Below are 22269 nucleotides of genomic sequence, written 5' to 3' on the forward strand. Positions count from 1 at the left end.
ATCAAGACAGTATGGTACTGGCACAAAGACAGAAATACAGATCAATGGAACAAAATAGAAAGCCCAGAGATAAATCCATGCACATATGGACACCTTATCTTTGACAAAGGAGGCAAGAATATACAATGGATTAAAGACAATCTCTTTAACAAGTGGTGCTGAGAAAACTGGTCAACCACTTGAAAAAGAATGAAACTAGAACACTTTCTAACACCATACACAAAAATAAACTCAAAATGGATTAAAGATCTAAACGTAAGACCAGAAACTATAAAACTCCTAGAGAACATAGGCAAAACACTCTCCGACATACATCACAGCAGGATCCTCTATGACCCACCTCCCAGAATATTGGAAATAAAAGCAAAAATAAATAAATGGGACCTAATTAAAATTAAAAGCTTCTACACAACAAAGGAAACTATAAGCAAGGTGAAAAGACAGCCTACAAAATGGGAGAAAATAATAGCAAATGAAGTAACTGACAAACAACTAATCTCAAAAATATACAAGCAACTCCTGCAGCTCAATTCCAGAAAAATAAATGACCCAATCAAAAATGGGCCAAAGAACTAGACATTTCTCCAAAGAAGACATACAGATGGCTAACAAACACGTGAAAAGATGCTCAACATCACTCATTATCAGAGAAATACAAATCAAAACTACAATGAGGTACCATTTTACGCCAGTCAGAATGGCTGTGATCCAAAAGTCTACAAGCAATAAATCTTACACTGTTGGTGGGAATGCAAACTAGTACAGCCACTATGGAGAACAGTGTGGAGATTCCTTAAAAAACTGGAAATAGAACTAACTGCCTTATGACCTAGCAATCCCATTGCTGGGCATACACACCGAGGAAACCAGAACTGAAAGAGACAGGAGTACCCCAATGTTCCTTGCAGCACTGTTTACAATAGCCAGGACATGGAAGCAACCTAGATGCCCATCAGCAGACAAACGGATAAGAAAGCTGTGGTACATATACACAATGGAGTATTACTCAGCCATTAAAAAGAATTCATTTGAATCAGTTCTAATGAGGTGGATGAAACTGGAGCCTATTATACAGAGTGAAGTAAGCCAGAAAGAAAAACACCAATACAGTATACTAACGCATATATCTGGAATTTAGAAAGATGGTAATGATAACCCTGTATGCGAGACAGCAAAAGAGACACAGATGTATAGACAGTCTTTTGGACTCTGTGGGAGAGGGCGAGGGTGGGATGATTTGGGAGAACGGCATTGAAATATGTATAATATCATATATGAAACGAATTGCCAGTCCAGGTTCGATGCAGGATACGGGATGCTTGGGGCTGGTGCACTGGGACGACCCAGAGGGATGGAATAGGGAACACGGGTACACCTGTGGCAGATTCATGTTGATGTATGGCAAAACCAATACAATATTGTAAAGTAATTAGCCTCCAATTAAAAAAAAAAAAAAATACATACTAAATGCAATAGAACAAATTTTCACAGCTACTGCTTATGGTCAAAGTTGACCCAGAATATGAAGCAAATCCCAGAGCATCTTTCCTCTCTTACCTTTCAGTTAGGTGTGTTTCTTGTGAAATACTGGTCTCTTCAATACCATGTACAGATGCCACTTTGCTCTGCTCTGTACTCTCTGTTGCTGTAACTGACCCAAGGTTTTTATCTTCTAATGCTGTTTCTTGAGAAGCATTTTTCTCAGTTTCTTAAATAAAAAACACATTTAAAACATAGACTTTATAAAATAGTAAAGTCAAAATTAGAAATATATTCTTTTTTCAAAGATTACCATACAGTGGCTCTTCCAAACTTCTCTTAATCCAAAAAGCAAGCTTTTTCACGTGGCAGAAAGGTGGTCTGGGCCAGTTACACTTTTTATCGTAAATGAGATAATTAATGAATCTGCATTGCACCTCTTTCACTCCTGGCAGCCACAACAATTATTAGCTCAGTTCAGTCACTCAGTCATGTCTGACTCTTTGAGACCCCATGGACAGTAGCACGCCAGGCTTCCCTGTCCATCACCAACAACTATATTTCTACTTTATTGTAACAGCAGTATAATCAGAAACACACATACAAAGAGGTTTAGACGTGGGTACTCATGAAGTCTGGCTGTCCACCCTAGAGGAAGTGTTGGGGAGAGAGCTGATCTGTAAAGAATAATGTCACAAATAGGAAGACAATGATGTCACTATAAAGAGGTAACTGGACCCTGCACACTGGATCTTCTGGGTACTGCTCAAGCCAAAGAAATGAATTTACTAACTGAATCACAGGCACTGCTGGCTCAAAAGAAATATCAGAAACCAGGAACCCCCAAACAGGGGGAAAATGATGCTAAATATTCAGATCCTCTACATATGGAGAGGACTGAATACAATCTAGGCAGCCTACCACTGCTTTTCCTGCTCCCACTAGTACCCTAAGGGGTTGAGACCTTGACAAGAAGGGCAGATGCAAAAGGAAGTGGGACTAGGGTTCAACATGTAAGTCACAATATAGTGAGGCCACTGAAAAAACTGAATAAATAGAATTGAAAAAATGGAACAAGAGCACTATGCAATCATATGGAAAGATGTTTTTTCACTATTTAAAATTTAAATAATTAAAAATTTAAATTTAAATATTTTTTTCAATCTTTAAAAATGGAATGCACTAACATAAAGAACTCAATAATGAAAACCAACTCAATTCTAAAATGAGCATGGATCTTGAGAGACGTTTTTCTAAAGAAGATATGCAAATAAGCACATAAAAAGATACTCAACATCATTAGTTAAAAGGGAAATAAAATGCAAATCAAAACCACCAAGATAGGACTTCACACCCACTAAGATAGCTATACTCAAAGAGACAAATACTAACAAAGGTTTGGGTGGATACAAAGAAATTGATACCCTCACTGAATGTTGGCGGAAATATAAAATGGTGTAGCTGTATTTGAAAGTTTGGCAGTATCTCAAAAGATTACCCAACAATTCCACTTGTAGGCATAAACCCAAGAGAAATAAAAGCACAAGCCCACACAAACACATAAATGAATGTTCTTAGCAGCATTATTTATAAAATCCAAAAGGTGAATATACTAACCTCTGAACTGTACTTTTTTTTTTGGCAGGGGGTCGGGGGGTACACGCAGCGCAGCTTGTGGGATTTTAATTCCCTAACCAGGGATTGAACCCATGCAGTGGAAGCATGCAGTCCTAACCACTGGACTGCCAGGGGATTCCCAAATTGTACACTTTAAATGGTGAATTCTATGGTATATGAGTTATCTCAACAAAACCACCACCTTCAAGAAATGCTGGACAGTAGATATAATATGCATATATTTTTGTTCTTGCTGAAAGGAATATACATGTGTGTACATATATGTGTGTATGTGTGTATATACATATACCCTTATTTAGATCCTCATGTGGATAAAACATTCCTGCTGCTGCTGCTAAGTCACTTCAGTTGTGTCCGACTCTGTGCGACCCCATAGACGTCAGCCCACCAGGCTCCCCTGTCCCTGGGATTCTCCAGGCAAGAACAATGGAGTGGGTTGCCATTTCCTTCTCCAATGCATGAAAGTGAAAAGTGAAAGTGAAGTCGCTCGGTCGTATCCAACTCTTAGCGACTCCATGGACTGCAGCCTACCAGGCTCCTCCATCTATTGGATTTTCCAGGCAAGAGTACTGGAGTGGGGTGCCATTGCCTTCTCGAAAACATTCCTGGAAGTCCATAATAAAAACTGATACTGGAAATGGGATTAGGGGACTGGGAAACCAAGAAAGGAGGGAGTTTAAAAAATTTTTCCCTTTTGGGTACCGTCTTGTTTTCTGCCACATGCATGTATGCCTAAGAGATGTATGCTTGAGTACTGACATATAAACAGACACAGAGAAATATATATATATATATATATATACACATACATATATATATATATATATACACAAAGAGAAAATTCGATCAAGTAAATATAGTGAAAGGGTAATAACTACTGAAACTAGTTGGTGGATTTATGGGTATTTTATAGCTCATTCTACTTTCTGTATGTTTTAACTTTTTAATAGTCAGGTTAAAATAATTGCAACAACTGAATATCCCATTTGAAATAACAATAAAATTTCTTGTGACAAAGTAATTTTGTAACTTTTAAGGGAACAATAAAGTTTACCTCTTTGAATTTCCACTTCTTCTCCTTTAGTTACAAACAAACTAGGAACTTTCTGATGAGCACCAAATCTCTTGGTCCCTAAAATCTTCTTAAGATTTGGCTTGGGCTTGGCAAATCTACTTCTCTTTCTCAAATTATTGGTCACTTCAGAAGTTGTAGTCCTAGAAACAGGTGAGAAGAGAAACTGATCAACTGTGGAAAAAGTCTCTCTCTCACATTGATTCCCTCTATCCAGCACTGGTACAGTTAAATGCCATCTTCTCAGGAGCTACATCATCTAGGGTGTTTATATCTTAATGCTAAAATTATTACATGGTAGAAATATCTAAAAGCTTTGAGAAAAGAAGAGAATCTGGACCAGGTCTGTAAAACGGGAACTATATTTACATAGGACGGTTTCTTTAAAGCTTAAAACATGCACTGTGGTTAATTTTAATATGTAAACCATTAAACTAAAATCAAAATCAGCTAATCCTTACTTTTAAAGGGTGAAAAACTAGCACTGCCCACTTTACATTTAATTAATTATTACTCAAAGGTATTAGTCAAGTTGATGGTTGGTTTATATATATTTATAAATTGAACACTGTAATTTATTTTGTAAAGCTCAAAAAACAGTAATAGTTTAATAAAGCAAAATAAACCTGGATGATATAGTATTTTCCTTTACTTCTTCTGTCAAACCAATTTCTTCTTTAGTGTTCTGTTTATCCACATCCAATACAATCTTGTTTTCTTCTACTGATGGAGATGTACTATGGACAGATGAAGAAGGTTCCTGACATTCATGAACAGTTTTGAGATTTACATTATCTGGGCTAAAAGGAATATGGCTTTGATCGATTGAATGAGCATCAGGAAGTATACATATTCCTATTGCAGAAAAAAACAGAAAATTAAAATTGACACAAATAGATGTCCAAATAAATCCTTCAACATGCAGCAACTGCCAAATTTTTTTTTTTTTTAATTTTTTTTTTTGCAGGGGAGTGCGGCCACCACCACACTGCACAACATGTTGGATCTTAGTTCCCTAACCAGGGACTAAATCCGTATCCCCTGCAGTGGAAGCACAGTTTTAATCACTGGACCACCAAGGAAGTCCCTAATTTTTTTTTTTGAGTAAACAATGTGTTAAAGATTTATTAAATTCATTAAGGATAGGACTGAAGGAATGATAAAATGGGTAAAACACATTTGAGAAACTAAATATCTGTATTATAAGTATGCTCTTTCTGGTTCCAAGTTTAAATTTATGACCTCATATCTCATGCTAGCAACTTGACATGTTCTAAGTTTAATAATTCTTACAGACTGAAACTTTGTTATTATAAATAAATCCTTTTGTTACTTCCAGTAACTATATAACCTCAGATGAATTTCAAGACAGGATTATCTTTATTTATGATTTTTTAAAACCAGTATTTTACGTGCTAGACATTTGTGACAGGTTGCAATGCAATACTTTCCCATTGAAAAAGGGGTCCTACAGGTAACACAAATCAAGAGACTTCCCTGATAATTATATAGTTATAGGCCTAGAAGGCTGACACTTCAATGGCAGGTTACTCGTCAGGAGTAACCTGCAGTTAAAATAATTAACAGCAGCATAATTAACATAATTATCTATTTAATATACTTAAAGTAGAAGGCAGGCTTCCCAGGGGGCACAGAGGAAAAGAATCCACCTGTCAATCCAAGAGATGCAGGTTAGATCCCTGGGAAGTAGGAAAAGGTTACCTACTCCAGTATTATTCCCTGGAAAATTCCATGGGCATAGGAGCCTGGCGGGCTACAGTCCACGGGGTCACAAAGAGTTGGACATGACTGAGTGCGCGCACCTGTGCGCGCGCGCGCACACGCACACACACACACACACACACACACACACACACACACACACACACAAAGTAGAAGGTACTTTGACAGTAAAGACCACAGGCTAAAATAAAATACTAAAAGTCTTGGCTGACACATATTTAGACTAACATAATAGTCTAAATAATCTCTGTGACTGCTACCATCCTCCACACTGTATTTGACTGTCATGGAATTGAGACGTCTATCTAAAGCAGCAGCTTCTCCGCCAAAGAAACATGCACAGAGTGATCAGTGATCAATGAACTTAGCTGACCAATGATACTTATTGGTATTGATAAAAGTAGAGGATTCAGCAGATTAACTATTCCATGAATACCTATTATCCTTAGTAAACCCTGTGCACTACGTGAAAACGGAGGCCACTACATTTGGAGGGCCAAGTAGGTAGGATGGATCAATACATGTGTGTGTGTGCGTGTGTGTGTTTAATCGCTCAGTTGTGTCTGACTTTTTTGCGACTCCATGGACTGTAGTCTGCCAGGCTCCTCTGTTTATGGGGATTCTCCAGGCAAAAATACTGGAACGGGCTGCCATGCCCTCCTCCAGGGGAGCTTCCCAACCCCGGGATCATATACATACATATTACCTTTTCTAAAAAATAACAAAGTGACACTAACTTCAAATATAAAAAGGCAGATAGTCACTTAATATTCAAATATGAGTATAATCTCTTAAACACTGGATTTTAAAGGTTTCTTCTTTTGTTAGGACTTCTCTTTTATTCTTACCATCACTCTGTTCTGGGCTAATCTCTGACTGCAGCACCAGATCTCCCATAGTCAGTAGGGTTATGGCAGCTTCAGTGCTCCCATCGTTGGTACTTTCTGAAAAACCAAACCAACATTAATAGAAGAATGAATCTGGAAAATTAAGTTTGTTTCTTTAGAAAAGAATTTCAATGTAGATGTTTACCCTCTATTAACAAGTTTCCATACCACTAACCCCTTACCAGGGTAGTGTTTCATTCAGTTTATATACTACAAATAAAGAAAGTAACAACTGTTGACTTTAACCCACTGAAAGTGCCTCCTTCCCATTAAATAACTCAATAGCTTCAAAGGAAATATTCACATCTGTGCATTATCAGAGAAAATACATACTCCTTTATTAAACAGTTAATCACTCTTAAACCAGCATTCCAAGAATCCAAGTTTCTCCTAGAAATAATACATTCACCTGCTAAATCTTCTCCTTCAACTTTTCAGCAAACTGACTCATTTACTATCACCACTGCCAAATCACTGTGCTTGTTGGGGTTAACCAAGAATTTTTAGCAGTTTCCTTATTAACAGTTACCTGTTTCAGCTTGGGAATGTCCACCTACGGTCATTTCCTAAAACAGCAAAAGAAAACCATTAATAATATCTTATGTATTTTCCCAAATACATGTTCTGTATATCAAAAAGCACTACATTTTACAGGTCTTTCAGTGCCTGTGGTTACAATGGAGTAGAAATTTATAATTATTTATAACATTTCATAAAACAACAGAAATGGAGTTTAACAGTCAAATATTTTCAACTCTTGCTCCTTCTTTTACCTTTTCCTTATATGCAAATTTTAACTGTAGTCATATGTAACAAGCATCTGCCTTTCTTATTCACTTTCATAATCCTTCAACTTTAGTCATACCTGCTACTAGTTTTGACCCAATGGAAACCAAGGTCGGAAGAATATCATGAATTCTTTATACTACTAGTTGGCTTCAAACTTTAAAAACTTTTAGCAAATTAAGAACGTATAGGGGATTCTCTGATGGCTCAGTGGTAAAGAATCAATCTGCCAATGCAGGAGACCTGGATTCAATCTCTGATCCAGGAAGATCCCACAGGCCGTGAACAACTAAGCCTATGCCCTGCAACTACTGAGCCTGTGCTCCAGAGCCTGGGAGCCACAACTATTGAGCCCACATTCTGCAACCACTGAAGCCCAGAGGCCCTAGAGCCCCTACTGTGCAACAAGAGAAGCCACCAAAATAAGAAATCCGCACACCGCAACTAGAGTAGCCCCTGCTCTCTGCAACTAGAGAAAAGTCAGTGCAGCAGCCAAGACCTAGCACAGCCAAAATAAATTAAGTAATCATTTAAATAAATAAATAATGCATTAAAATTAAAAAAAAAGAGAGAGAGAGAAGTAGTTACAGGATTTATGCCCAGCATGGCAACATGAGGAGCTCTGCTGGCCCTCTCCCCAATGAAACTGGCAACATTTATTAAAGAGCCACCATTTAAAGCCTCTAGATCTTAAAGGCATAAGATGCTCATATGTTTGAAAAACTGTTGAAAATTCAGTAACAAAGGTGAAAGTCCGTCCTATTTGAACTAAGACTGTTCTCTCCCTCCTTTCAACTCAGTGAGGCAGAAACTCTACCTCAGACTGCTGCAGCCAACAAAACTGGGACCTTTCTCCCTGTAGGCCACAGCTGGAGGGCTTTCAGTTCCTGATATCACAAAAAATTTGGTACCAGATTATCATAGATAATAGACTAGTATCTACTATGAATATGGACAAAAAAAAATCCTCCATAAAATACTAGCAAATTGAATCCAACAACATAAAAAAATTATATGCCATAACTAAGAAGAATTTATCCCAGGGATGCAATTTTTCGGTTTAACATCCAAAAATCAAATCAATGTGTTACATCATATCAATATAATAAAAGACAATAAGTAGATGATCATCTCAGGAGGTGCAGAAAGAGCATACGACAAACTCCAACAGTCTTTCATGATAAAACACTTAACACAAAGTAGGAACAGAATGGAACTTTTCAATTTGGAAAAGGGCACCTATGAAAAATCCAGAGCTAACATCAAACTGGACATGGAACAACAGACTGGTTCCAAATAGGAAAAGGAGTACGTCAAGGCTGTATATTGTCACCCTGCTTATTTAACTTACATGCAAAGTACATCATGAGAAACACTGGGCTGGAAGAAGCACAAGCTGGAATCAAGATTGCCGGGAGAAATCTCAATAACCTCAGATATGCAGATGACACCACCCTTAAGGCAGAAAGTGAAGAGGAACTAAAGAGCCTCTTGATGAGAGTGAAAGAGGAGAGTGAAAAAGTTGGCTTAAAGCTCAACATTCAGAAAACGAAGATCATGGCATCCGGTCCCATCACTTCATGGGAAATAGATGGGGAAACAGTGGAAACTGTCAGACTTTATTTTCTGGGGCTCCAAAATCACTGCAAATGGTGACTGCAGCCAGGAAATTAAAAGACGCTTACTCCTTGGAAGGAAAGTTATGACCAACCTAGATAGCATATTCAAAAGCAGAGACATTACTTTGCCAACAAAGGTCCATCTAGTCAAGGCTGTGGTTTTTCCAGTGGTCATGTATGAATGTGAGAGTTGGACTGTGAAGAAAGCTGAGTGCCGAAGAATTGATGCTTTTGAACCGTGGTGTTGGAGAAGACTCTTGAGAGTCCCTTGGACTGCAAGGAGATCCAACCAGTCCATTCTGAAGGAGATCAGCCATGGGTGTTCTTTGGAAGGAATGATGCTAAAGCTGAAACTCCAATACTTTGGCCACCTCATGCGAAGAGTTGACTCATTGGAAAAGACTCTGATGCTGGGAGGGATTGGGGGCAAGAGGAAAAGGGGATGACAGAGGATGAGATGGCTGGACGGCATCACTGACTCGATGGACGTGAGTTTGAGTGAACTCCGGGAGTTGGTGATGGACAGGGAGGCGCAGAGTGCTGCAATTCATGGGATTGCAAAGAGTCGTACACAACTGAGCGACTGAACTGACCTGAACATCAAACTTAATGGTGAAAGACTGGATGCTTTTCCCTTCCTATATTCAGACTGTACTGGAATTCTAGACATGGTAATTAAAGCAAGAAAAGAAATAAGACATCCAGACTGGAATGTGTGATAAATTGAATTATATCCCCCAGAAAGACACGCTGAAGTCTTAACCCCCAGTACTGCGAATGTGACCTTATTTTGAAACAGGGTCTTCTACATATAATCAAGTGAAGATGACGTTATAGTGGGTTAGGGTTAGCCCTAATCCAGTCAGACTGCTGTCCCCATAAGAAAAGCAGACACACATACAGGGAGAGCAACATCATGGGCCAGGGAGGCAGGGCTGGACTGTGTTGCCACAAGCCAAGGAATGGCATGGACTGCCAGCAACTGCCATCACCAGCAGCACCTTGCTTTTGGAATTCTAGCCTCCAGAACTATGACAGAATAAGCCACTCAGATCATGGTACTTTGTTACAGTAACCCTACAAAAGTAATACAGAAAGGCAGAAGTAAAACTACCTCTATTCATATATGCCATGATCTTGTATGTAGAAAATCCTAAGGACTCCACTGAAAAAGTGTTAGAATAAATGAGTCCAGCAAAGTTGCAGGATACAAGATCAATATACAAAAATCAAATGCAGTCCTATAAATTTGTAATAAACAAGCCAAATTTGAAATTAAACAATTTCATTCATGATAGCATGAAAAATAAAAATATACTTGCAAATGAAGGAAGCGCAAAGCTCATACTCTGAAGATTACAAAACACTGTCAAAAGAAATCAAAGAAGAGCTAAGTAAATGGGAATATATTCCATGTCCATTGACTGAAAGACTCAACATTGTTATGAAGGCAATACCTGTTCCTCCAACTGATCTACAAATTCAATGTAATCACAATCAGAATCTCAACTGACATGTTTATGGAAACTGATAAGTTGATTTTAAAATTCATATGAATTCCAACAGACCCACAATAGCCAAAACAATCCTAAAAACAGAAAAAAAGTATAAGTCATCCTATTTTAAATTCCCAAACTTATTACAGAGCAACAAAAAACAATAGAGCCTCTCCAGCATTAAGGCAGACAAATAAGTCCATGGAATAGAATTGAGAGTCCACGTATCTGCAGCCAACTAATTTTTGACAAAAATAAAAAAACTTCAATGGGGAAAGAACAGTTTTTTCAAAGAAATGATGCAACCATTAGACAGTCATACGCAAAACAATGAACTGGGACTCTAATCTCACACCATATAAAAATTAACTCAAAATGAGGAAAACTCCCTGGCAATTCAGTGGTTAGTACTTGGTGCTTCCACTGCTGGGCACCCGCATTCAAGCTCTGGTCAAGGAACTAAGATCCCGCAAGCCACATGGCATGTCCAAAAAAAAAAAAAACAAAACTCAAAATGGATTAAAGACTTAAATGTAAAACTGGAGTAAATCTTTAAGACCTTAGCTTTGGGAAAGGATTCTTAGATATGACAGTGAAAGCATGAGCAACAACAACAACAAAAATAGATAAACGGAACTCCAAGTACTCTAAAAAACTGTCAAGAAAATAAAAAGCAACCCACAGAATGAGGTAAAACATTTGAGAACCATATATACAATTAGGAACTTGTATCAAGAATATAAAAAAATTCTTACAACTCAAAAAAAAAAAGACAAATGGACCAAAATAAATTTTTAATAGGCAAAGACTCCAAACAGACATTTTCTCCAAAGAAGATATAAAAATGGCCAATAAAAGCACATGAAAAGACGCTCAACATCATTAATCATTAGGGAATACAAATTAAAACCATAATGATAGGTATCATTTCACACCTACTAGGACAGTTAGATCCAAAAAGTAAAATAAAAAAGTCAGGATGTGAAGAAACTGGAATTCTCATACATTACTGATGGGAATATAAAATGATGCAGGAACTTTGGAAAACAGTCTGCTAGTTTCTCAAATGATTAAACAAAGTTACCATATAATACAGCAATTAGATTTCCATGAATGTACCCAAGAGAAATGAAAAATATGTCCATACAGAAACTTGGATGCGAATGGTCATAGCAGCATTATTTATAATGCCCAAAAGATGGAAACAATCTATACGTCCATGAAGAGATGAATGAATAAAGACCATACTGTGTGTTTACGTCCAGAATGAGAAATCTATAGAGACAAAAATAGGTCACTGGTCACCTAGGTCTGGGGAAGGCTGGAAGGAAATGAGGAGCAACTATCAATGAGCACAAGACTTCTTTTTGAGGTGACAAAAATGTTCTAAAATCGACTATGCCGATATCTAAAGACCAATGAAATGTATACTTCAAATGGATGAACTGAATGGTGTGTGAACTGTATCTTAATAAAGCTGTTTTTTTTAAAAGTTATAAGATTTCATTTACAAAAACAAGTTAAATACCAAGGAAGTGAGCAAGAGTGCGCCAAGCAACAGGCAACTAAGTATGTTTTAGATAACTGAAATTTAGTTTATATTTAATGCATCAGAATTTTAACATTAAGAGCTATTCCTGTACACAAAAATCTATACTTTTCAAGTCAAATATAAAATCTATAAATTATTCACTAGTTTCTACCATTTACACTTTCAGCTCCTAGAAATAATAATGCCAATCATACAAGTTAGGAACTAACTATAAACCTACAGCTTTCAAAATAAACTGAGTCTTTTGAAAGTAAAGAATTAGAGGTAAAACATAATAAAACGGATGCTTACAACTGATAATGTATTCAAATTTTCTTCTTGTCTCATTTCTTGAGGAATCACATCTATGTTTGATGAAAGCTGATGTTCAACAACAGTTATGCATCCTACATCTGTGACATTCGTGGGGATTACAAGCTGCCAACATGAAAAGTTTCATTATTTCATTTTGGCATACCATCACAGGAAAACAAAACGAATCATAAAATATTAAACTGAAGAGATAATTCACATTCATACACAATTTAAAAACCTACAATACAGTAATTCTTATTGATTGACATCATCTTGGCAAAAATGAAACATTTAAGGGTTTTGAAGGGTCTGTGGTTCTGACAAACGGTAAGCGAAACATCCAGAGCTAGTTTTCTTAGTAACCAGCATTTTACTTTCCATGATCCCCAACTTGTCCCTACTTTCCCACAATTTCTCTCATCAGTCTGTCAACATTTATGAAACGCTTCCTAAAAACGAGAAGGCTATAGGTACAAGAATACATAGCTCAGTAAGACAAGCTGGTCCCTGCCTGCAAGTGAAATTAATTTGTCTTAGTGCTGTTATACTCACTACCTTGAGCTGGGCCTGAGCTGCAGGGGCTGAGCAAACACAGGAGGTCACACAAGTCTATTTCTACTAATTTAGGCCCCAAACAAATTACACTAGTAATCCTCAGATTCTAATATCGCTAAGAGAAGAGATAATGATCCACCAAAAGCAAAAAACAAGTAAGATCAAGTTCCAAGGATTCCAAAGTCAAACTACCTCTTCCATAGTTTCCTCAATCTGAACAGGAACGGGTTCGGGAGATCTGAGACCAATAGGTACAAACACTGGAGCCTTGTTTACTTCTTCAGGAGCAAGATGATAGCTTTCTTCTTCATAGTCAAAGTCTTCACCATCATCTTCGTCTTCTTCCTGGGAAGCTCGAAGAGTCACCAGCACAGACCTGGAAGCTCTGGGCTCCTTCTTAGAAGTCTTAGTCCGGCTTCGTTTTGAGCCACGCCCTTTGGGGACGCTGGGTTTAACCTTTCGACGTACTCTCCTTCTACTACGATCTATCTCACGCTCAGAGGCAGAAGAGAGCGCTCTTCTTCGATCCAGAGCAATTTTAGAGTTATCTGGTTCTTTTAACAATTGAGGGGAGCTGGATGTTTAATCAAAATAGCAACATAGTCATTACGTGCACAAGGATGATTATAATGAAATCTCAACTTTTAAAGTGAAATCTCAATTCAAGCCATTAATATAAAATGCTCACCACCCATTCTGTCAACACATGCTGTGAAGAGAATGAGAGGAATTTACAGTTACTAGTTTCTCACTCAAGAGTTAAATCTTAGTTATCTACCTACAAATTTTTCACAGTAAGTTTTTAATTGTGAGCCATTTTTCCCCTTGTTGTTTAAGCGATGATGAAATACAAGACTGGAAATTATTAGAAGAAAAAAGGATAAAGAACATTGGGCCAATAAATACAAAATAAGGGATCAAAAAGTCATATGGTTTATCTTACTAGGTAAACAGATTAGGTTAAAATAAAAAAGATGGAAATCCAATAAAGCAATGTTTTTTTAGAACTCAGGCTCCCTTCCACTCTCCTTGAAAACTATGGGAAAAGGATACCCTTCACTTGTGTTTGTGACTCCATTCAATTTAGCATCCTAGTTATTTAGGCAATACACACTACTCTTTAGTCAGGTTCCTGCTCATGCCTAATATACTCAATACCCAGAAATTTTAAATGTAGGAAAGAAAAATCTTTCAGAGATTATTTTTAAAAAGTAAATTTGAGTAAATAAAAATCAAAAGTGGGAAAGAAACAGACCTGTCAGTAAAAAACAACCCACACTTCTGTTAACAAATCTTTTTACTCTTATCAATAAATTAGAGTAGGACATCCATAAGGAATATTATTTGTATTTACTATTCTGAAAGCACTTGTTAAATAAAACTTTACCTTGGTTTACTGACACACTGCTTTTCAACAACTGCACACACAGAATTATCCTCTCCAGTCTTCTCTCCAACACTTCCAGATGGTTCAACTTCTGATTGATCATCTTTTTTTGCCAATTCAGTCTCCTTGGAACCTACAGAATCTTTTCTTGCTGAAACCTCCAGAGATGTCAGAAACTCAGGTTTTCCCTTAAATTTAAGAATAAACAGCTGATATTATCATGGAAACAATCTGTATGGTAATTTGGTTTGGTAGTTTGGTTTAAAGCGCTGCGCTTACATACGTATACGCAACTGATTGGTTTCTAAACTATCAAAATATTAGGAGTCAATCAGCTTTCATGAAAATAGTTATAATACAAAAAGCAAAATTATTTTTTAAATGTTCTCTTTCATAATATAGATACAACAGAGCCCACTAATAAAAAAATTTTTTTTTCAAACTTACTTTTTGAAGAAGCTGGCTGTCAGAATCTTCATGCTGCGACAAACTGTCTTCTGGCTTCCTTGCCTTCCTCTGATCTGCTCTGTCTTCTTCTATGTCTGATGCTTCTTTCTTACTTTGTGCTCTTCCCAAGTCTGGCGTAGCCCTTTGGAACTGTCTTCTTATCATTTGCGGTGGACTAGGAACATACGTTTCATGTCCATGTCTAGAATGAAATACAAATCATGTTGAAGAACCAAAATCAGAATTCCTGTTGATGCAAGTGCAGTTAAACAATTCTGGGTACAAACCAATTCTATGTTCGAAGGACATAAATAGGCTATAAAACTAAACGTATAAAACGAAACCTCATGTGCTGATATGAACAACATTAAAAGCTTTTAGAACTTCCACTTAGCTTGAAAAATAGTTTCACATTAATATATTGATATTCAATCTTTTTTAGCTTTCATTCATTGATTCTGGAGTGTGGCTTCATGCTACTTTAATTTTCAGAGAAATAACTAGATACAAAACAAAAATGCCAGTAATTGAAGATGGATTTCATAATGACACTTTAAAACAAATCCCTCAACTGGGCTCTGAAGCATGAACAAATATACACTGGTCCCAACAACCTTGATTCTTCTAGTTCAAAAGCAGATTTGAAAGCTAGAGTCTGTTCTCCCACCACATGCCTGTCAACTCATAGAAAAGGGTTTATTGACAGCAATGTCATAAAAATCAAAATAAACCCATATGTATCTGCCAAGTCAGAGAAAGACAAGGTTTTAACATTCAATACAGTAGCCATAGATCCCAAGGCAACACAAACAGCTATCCTAAAGTTTCCTGTGAAATATTTAATAACTGGCAACCATGTGAATTAAGAAGTTTAAAACTAATACAATCTGGATAAAGAAAAACTGGATATGTAAGTATCGATCGTGAGTCCTCTGAAAGAGCTGCATTAAAGACTAATCTTAAGTAATATTTCTAATAAATTACCTAGAAAACAAAGTAGTTACATTTCTAAATGTTCCAATCCTGCTAAGTTCATCCAGCAGTGAAACACCAAGGAACTTCATAAGATGTTCTAACAAGGTTATGATGCTAGCTAATACATTCCAGTGTAGGCATTACCAGTGTAGGTATTTGGGAAAACATGATATATTCAAGTATAAGTAACTTACAGTCAAATGTGATTCTACAAAGGTACTTGATTATTAAATATATATATAAGCTCAATCTGCTACTGGGGTTAAAAGAGGTAAAAAAACTGCTGGACATAAGAATATGCTAACTTTAAAACTAGACTGAATATATACTTTGAAGAAAGTATCAGTAATGGTAAAGCTAAAAGCTGGAAAGGAGGGTGGGGAACTTCCCTGGCGGTACAGTGGATAGGAACTCACTTGCCAATGCATGGAACTTGGGTTCAATCCCTGGTCTGGGAAGATTCCACATGCTGAAGAGCAACTAAGCCCATGCACCACAGCTATTGAGGCCTGCGAGCCTAAAACCTGTGCTCTGCAGCAAGAGAAGTCACCGCAGTGAGAAGCCCAAGCACCGCAGTGAAGAGTGACCCCCACTCGTCACAACCAGAGAAAGCCTTCTCAGCAACAACAAAGACCCAGCGCAGCCAACACTAAACAAACAAACTAAAAGGGGTGGGTGAGGAAGGGGTTTCCATATAGACATTTGAAAGTTTGATCTAGCTCATTAAAAAATATGAAGGCTGAGTGTAAAAAGGAATCTGCTAGTCTAAAAGTCATAAATTCTAAAAACATTAAGTTTAAAAACTAACTTGCCAATGTTACTTTGAGCAAGCCATTTAAATCCTCTGGATCTATTATAAATTACAGTCAGTCATAAATGAGGTATTAGGAAAGGCTGAACTCAAAGGTCACTAGTCTTTAAAGGCTCATTTAGAGTAAAACTCAAAATCCTGACAGTGGCCCCACATAACCTGTGCTTCTCCCGCTCAGTCTTTACCTTTCATGTAACTGCTCCTCTTTTCTCGTCCCGTTTCACTTTGGCCCCCTTTGCTGGCCCTCAAACATGTCAGACATGATTTTGCCTGAAGTACTTCTCAACTGCTGTTCCCTCTTTCCCCACAAATCCCTTGACTTGCTCCTGCACTTCATTTAGGGCTTTTCTCCAAGGGGACTCTTGCAACGAAGCATTCTCTTATCACTTGCTAATTTAAATTAAAGACTTAGTCTTACAAGAAAAACAAATATAAAAAGGCTTTTCAAGACACACATACACACACATAAAGGGAAACAAAAGAAATGACAGAAATTCATACTAAAACAGTAAGTGCTTCATGTAAGAAGTATGCCTTAATGAAAGTAGACTGTATAAAGTTAAGCTAAATCAATAACATAACTTGTTCAAACAGATGACATCATGCCCAAATCCTACTCTTACAGCTTCACAGAGAGTGAAAAAATGATACAGCACCATCTCTTTTTCATTTCCCAAAAATCAAGTTAATTCCATATAATTAAAGCTAGAATGTTTAAATGTCAATCTGCAAGTGCTGAAGACATTCTGGAGGAAAACTAATAAATATTCACTAAAACATGACCTAGTTACAAAAATAGTGTAATAAACTAAAATTAGATGGACCATGAACCATATCTGGAAAGGGAAGATTTAAAAATTTTCCTTACACATTAAAAAAGAAGAAACTAACAAATCCTAATTTAACATCATCAGTAATAAAAGAAAGTGAAAGTGAAGTTGCTCAGTTGCGTCCAACTCTGCGACGCCATGGACTTTAGCTTGCCAGGCTCCTCTGTCCATGGGATTTTCCAGTCAAGAATACTGGAGTGGGTTGCCATTTCCTTCTCCAGGGGATCTTCCCAACCCAGGGATCGAACCCAGGTCTCCCGCACTGCAGGCAGATTCTTTACCGTCTGAGCCACCAGGGGCTCCTGTATCAATAATGAAGTAGATTGCAGTGATAAATAAAAAGACTAGTGCTAAAATATCTTCAACCATCTAGTGTTCCATTTAAAACACAACATTCTTATCATTTGGCATGGGACACAACTTCAAGGACAGCACATAGGAAGTATTTTACAGCACTTCCTATTTATGAATTTTATCAGTAGGTTGTAAATTTCTAAAGATGCAAAGAACTTAAGAACCTCTCCCATAAAAGTTTACTTTAAAAATGAGGATGATTGCCAAACTTCTCAGCTAAGTTATAAACTAAGAGAACACCAGTCACGTAATTCTTACGGTATTTGAAGAAGCAGATTTTTAAAATTTTTATTTATTTATTTTTGGCTGTGCTGGGTCTTCACTGCTGCGCATAGGCTTTCTCTAGTTGCAGTGAGCAGGGGCTACTCTCTAGTTACACTGCACAGGCTTCTCACTGCAGTGGCTTCTCTTGTTGGGGAACACGGGCTCCAGGGCATGTGGGCTTTAGAGCGCAGGCTTGGTCCTTGTGGTGCACAGACTTAGCTGCCCTGCAGCATGTGGATCCAGAACCAGGGATCGAACCTGTGTCCCTGCCGTGGCAGGAGGATTCTTAACCACTGCACCACCAGGGAAGTCCCAAGAAGCAGATTTAAAATATTCTAATTCCTTAATTATTTTTCTTTCATAAAACTTATGAAATGTGAAATTACATAAAACCAATTATACAAATATCCAACCTTTATCTTTGAAAGGTTTTACGATTTTCTAATTAAAAGCAAACTCACCTCATCTTTTCACCTAAAACATCTACCTTGTTAATATGAAGGTTTTCTAAAAGAACGTGGCTCTGGTTTTCAGACACTCTGCCTTCTGACACTTCAGAGGATACAACTTCAGTTTCGGTTGCAATTTGAGAATTCGGCTGAAATGACAAAACTATATTAGTTGTTTTGGGGTTTTTTTTTTAAGCAACAGAACATACTTCCTAAAATATTTCCATCATTAAGAAAGGTATTTAGGTTTTTAAAATGCAATCTCAAACTTGTGTATGCAATGTTCATGTTTTGCTGCCCAAAACAAAACTGCCAACTCAGAGAAATTTTCAATTATTGCAGTAATACATTCGTGTAATGCTTTAAAAACTACAATAATCAACTACTGTGACTCTCCTTCCCAAAGAGTTCAATACATTTGGTTTTAATTAGGGGAGGGAGCAAATAAGGATTACATTCACTTTATTTTAAATGTAGATTTTCCCTTAGCAGAGAAAAAAAGAACAGAAAAACAAGATCTGTTGAAATGGGGCATTAAACTGCTTAAGATTTCTTTCTAATATCAAAAGCTCCATTAATAAGAGATTGATTAAATTGTCATTCAAAATAGCAGAATGTTACCCAGCAGTTAAAAATTATTTAACTTCCTATTTCATGACATAGAAAACCACTTAGTATAACAAGCGAAAAACAGTAAGTCACAAAATAATATGCATACAATGATTTTATTATATAAATTTATGTAAGTATGCACACACACATGCATATCAAAAGGTTTTCAGTGCTTGCCTCAGAGTGGTGAGACTTTGGGGTAATTATTGTATTATTTTGTATTGATTGAACATTTTTTTTTAAACTTTACATAATTGTATTAGTTTTGCCAAATATCAAAATGAATCCACCACAGGTATACATGTGTTCCCCATCCTGAACCCTCCTCCCTCCTCCCTCCCCATACCCTCCCTCTGGGTCGTCCCAGTGCACCAGCCCCAAGCATCCAGTATCATGCATCGAACCTGGACTGGCATCTCGTTTCATACATGATATTTTACATGTTTCAATGCCATTCTCCCAAATCTTCCCACCCTCTCCCTCTCCCACAGAGTCCATAAGACTGTTCTATACATCAGTGTCTCTTTTGCTGTCTCGTACACAGGGTTATTGTTACCATCTTTCTAAATTCCATATATATGCGTTAGTATACTGTATTGGTGTTTTTCCTTCTGGCTTACTTCACTCTGTATAATAGGCTCCAGTTTCATCCACCTCATTAGAACTGATTCAAATGTATTCTTTTTAATGGCTGAGTAATACTCCATTGTGTATATGTACCACTGCTTTCTTATCCATTCATCTGCTGATGGACATCTAGGTTGCTTCCATGTCTTGGCTATTATAAACAGTGCTGCAATGAACATTGGGGTACACGTGTCTCTTTCCCTTCTGGTTTCCTCAGTGTGTATGCCCAGCAGTGGGGTTGCTGGATCATAAGGCAGTTCTATTTCCAGTTTTTTAAGGAATCTCCACACTGTTCTCCATAGTGGCTGTACTAGTTTGCATTCCCACCAACAGTGTAAGAGGGTTCCCTTTTCTCCACACCCTCTCCAGCATTTACTATTTGTAGACTTTTGGATCGCAGCCATTCTGACTGGTGTGAAATGGTACCTCATAGTGGTTTTGATTTGCATTTCTCTGATAATGAGTGATGCTGAGCATCTTTTCATGTGTTTGTTAGCCATCTGTATGTCTTCTTTGGAGAAATGTCTATTTAGTTCTTTGGCCCATTTTTTGATTGGGTCGTTTATTTTTCTGGAGTTGAGCTGTAGGAGTTGCTTGTATATTTTTGAGATTAGTTGTTTGTCGGTTGCTTCATTTGCTATTATTTTCTCCCATTCTGAAGGCTGTCTTTTCACCTTGCTTATAGTTTCCTTTGATGTGCAGAAGCTTTTAAGGTTAATTAGGTCCCATTTGTTTATTTTTGCTTTTATTTCCAATATTCTGGGAGGTGGGTCATAGAGGATCCTGCTGTGATGTATGTCGGAGAGTGTTTTGCCTATGTTCTCCTCTAGGAGTTTTATAGTTTCTGGTCTTACGTTTAGATCTTTAATCCATTTTGAGTTTATTTTTGTGTATGGTGTTAGAAAGTGGTCCAGTTTCATTCTTTTACAAGTGGTTGACCAGATTTCCCAGCACCACTTGTTAAAGAGATTGTCTTTAATCCATTGTATATTCTTGCCTCCTTTGTCAAAGATAAGGTGTCCATATGTGCGTGGATTTATCTCTGGGCTTTCTATTTTATTCCATTGATCAATATTTCTGTCTTTGTGCCAGTACCATACTGTCTTGATAACTGTGTACCACAGCTTTCTTATCCATTCATCTGCTGATGGACATCTAGGTTGCTTCCATGTCCTGGCTATTATAAACAGTGCTGCAATGAACACTGGGGTACACGTGTCTCTTTCCCTTCTGGTTTCCTCAGTGTGTATGCCCAGCAGTGGGATTGCTGGATCATAAGGCAGTTCTATTTCCAGTTTTTTAAGGAATCTCCACACTGTTCTCCATAGTGGCTGTACTAGTTTGCATTCCCACCAACAGTGTAAGAGGGTTCCCTTTTCTCCACACCCTCTCCAGCATTTACTATTTGTAGACTTTTGGATCGCAGCCATTCTGACTGGTGTGAAATGGTACCTCATAGTGATTTTGATTTGCATTTCTCTGATAATGAGTGATGTTGAGCATCTTTTCATGTGTTTGTTAGCCATCTGTATGTCTTCTTTGGAGAAATGTCTATTTAGTTCTTTGGCCCATTTTTTGATTGGGTCATTTATTTTTCTGGAGTTGAGCTGTAGGAGTTGCTTGTATATTTTTGAGATTAGTTGTTTGTCAGTTGCTTCATTTGCTATTATTTTCTCCCATTCTGAACATTTTTGTAATGAATAGGTTAGTGGGGGGGAGGGGGAATCTATTTTCATTAAAAAAAAAAAAAAAATCCACAATAGTAAATCTGAAACAAAAGTAAATATGTTATGCATTAATAAACTAGAGTAAACATCAGGTGCTTATATTCTAAGCCAAGTCTGAGCTACCATTTGATATTCTCATATGCATTAAAGGGCTTGATTTAATTACACAGCAATAACTCACCACAGTCAGGAATTTCTCTCCAGTTTCATCTTTTTGTAGCATCTTTTCTTCCTTAGTTGTTTCTTTGGTTTCACTAATTTCTATTACTTGTCTCTGGCCAGCCTTTCTTAAGTTTGGTCTGGGTCTCTGAAGTCGACCCCTTACTAGTGGAGCAGTTTGGATAACCCTTTCCTTTATTCCTTGTTCAAAAGTGTTTATATTATGAGTCCTAGATAAGGGGACAGGAGAAAAGAGAGAAAGCTTGATTGTAAAAAATGAAAATTACTGTAAAAATATAAAATTTGAATCTAATAAAACTATAAAAACATTTTGTACAGTAAAGGAAAATTAAATTACTTTCTGATTATAACTCATTTTATTAAAAAAAAGTTATTTCAATTTTCAAAAGGTAGTGAGATTACCTACAATATCCAAATTCATAGTAATAGAAAGTACGATGGTGGCTGCCAGGGACTGGAGAAAGGGGCAATGGGAAGTTCCTCTT

At 37.2% G+C, this 22269-nt stretch overlaps 1 protein-coding gene across 2 annotated transcripts in view; it reads right to left on the minus strand.

The window, feature by feature from the left end:
* Positions 1-22269, minus strand: part of BDP1 (BDP1 general transcription factor IIIB subunit) — an 85193-nt gene that overhangs the window by 21080 nt on the left and 41844 nt on the right. For both annotated transcript variants that reach the window (XM_019982827.2, XM_019982828.2), the window contains exons 21-31: positions 21786-21993; positions 18651-18787; positions 14956-15157; positions 14509-14696; positions 13314-13695; positions 12564-12689; positions 7349-7385; positions 6781-6876; positions 4816-5044; positions 4172-4332; positions 1558-1708 (exon numbers count right to left, since the gene is read on the minus strand). In XM_019982827.2, the coding sequence (XP_019838386.2) occupies positions 1558-1708; positions 4172-4332; positions 4816-5044; positions 6781-6876; positions 7349-7385; positions 12564-12689; positions 13314-13695; positions 14509-14696; positions 14956-15157; positions 18651-18787; positions 21786-21993 (1917 nt within the window). The remainder of the gene's footprint in view (positions 1-1557; positions 1709-4171; positions 4333-4815; positions 5045-6780; positions 6877-7348; positions 7386-12563; positions 12690-13313; positions 13696-14508; positions 14697-14955; positions 15158-18650; positions 18788-21785; positions 21994-22269) is intronic.

The sequence above is a fragment of the Bos indicus genome, chromosome 20 (assembly GCF_029378745.1).
Source record: "Bos indicus isolate NIAB-ARS_2022 breed Sahiwal x Tharparkar chromosome 20, NIAB-ARS_B.indTharparkar_mat_pri_1.0, whole genome shotgun sequence".
Taxonomy (NCBI): domain Eukaryota; kingdom Metazoa; phylum Chordata; class Mammalia; order Artiodactyla; family Bovidae; genus Bos; species Bos indicus.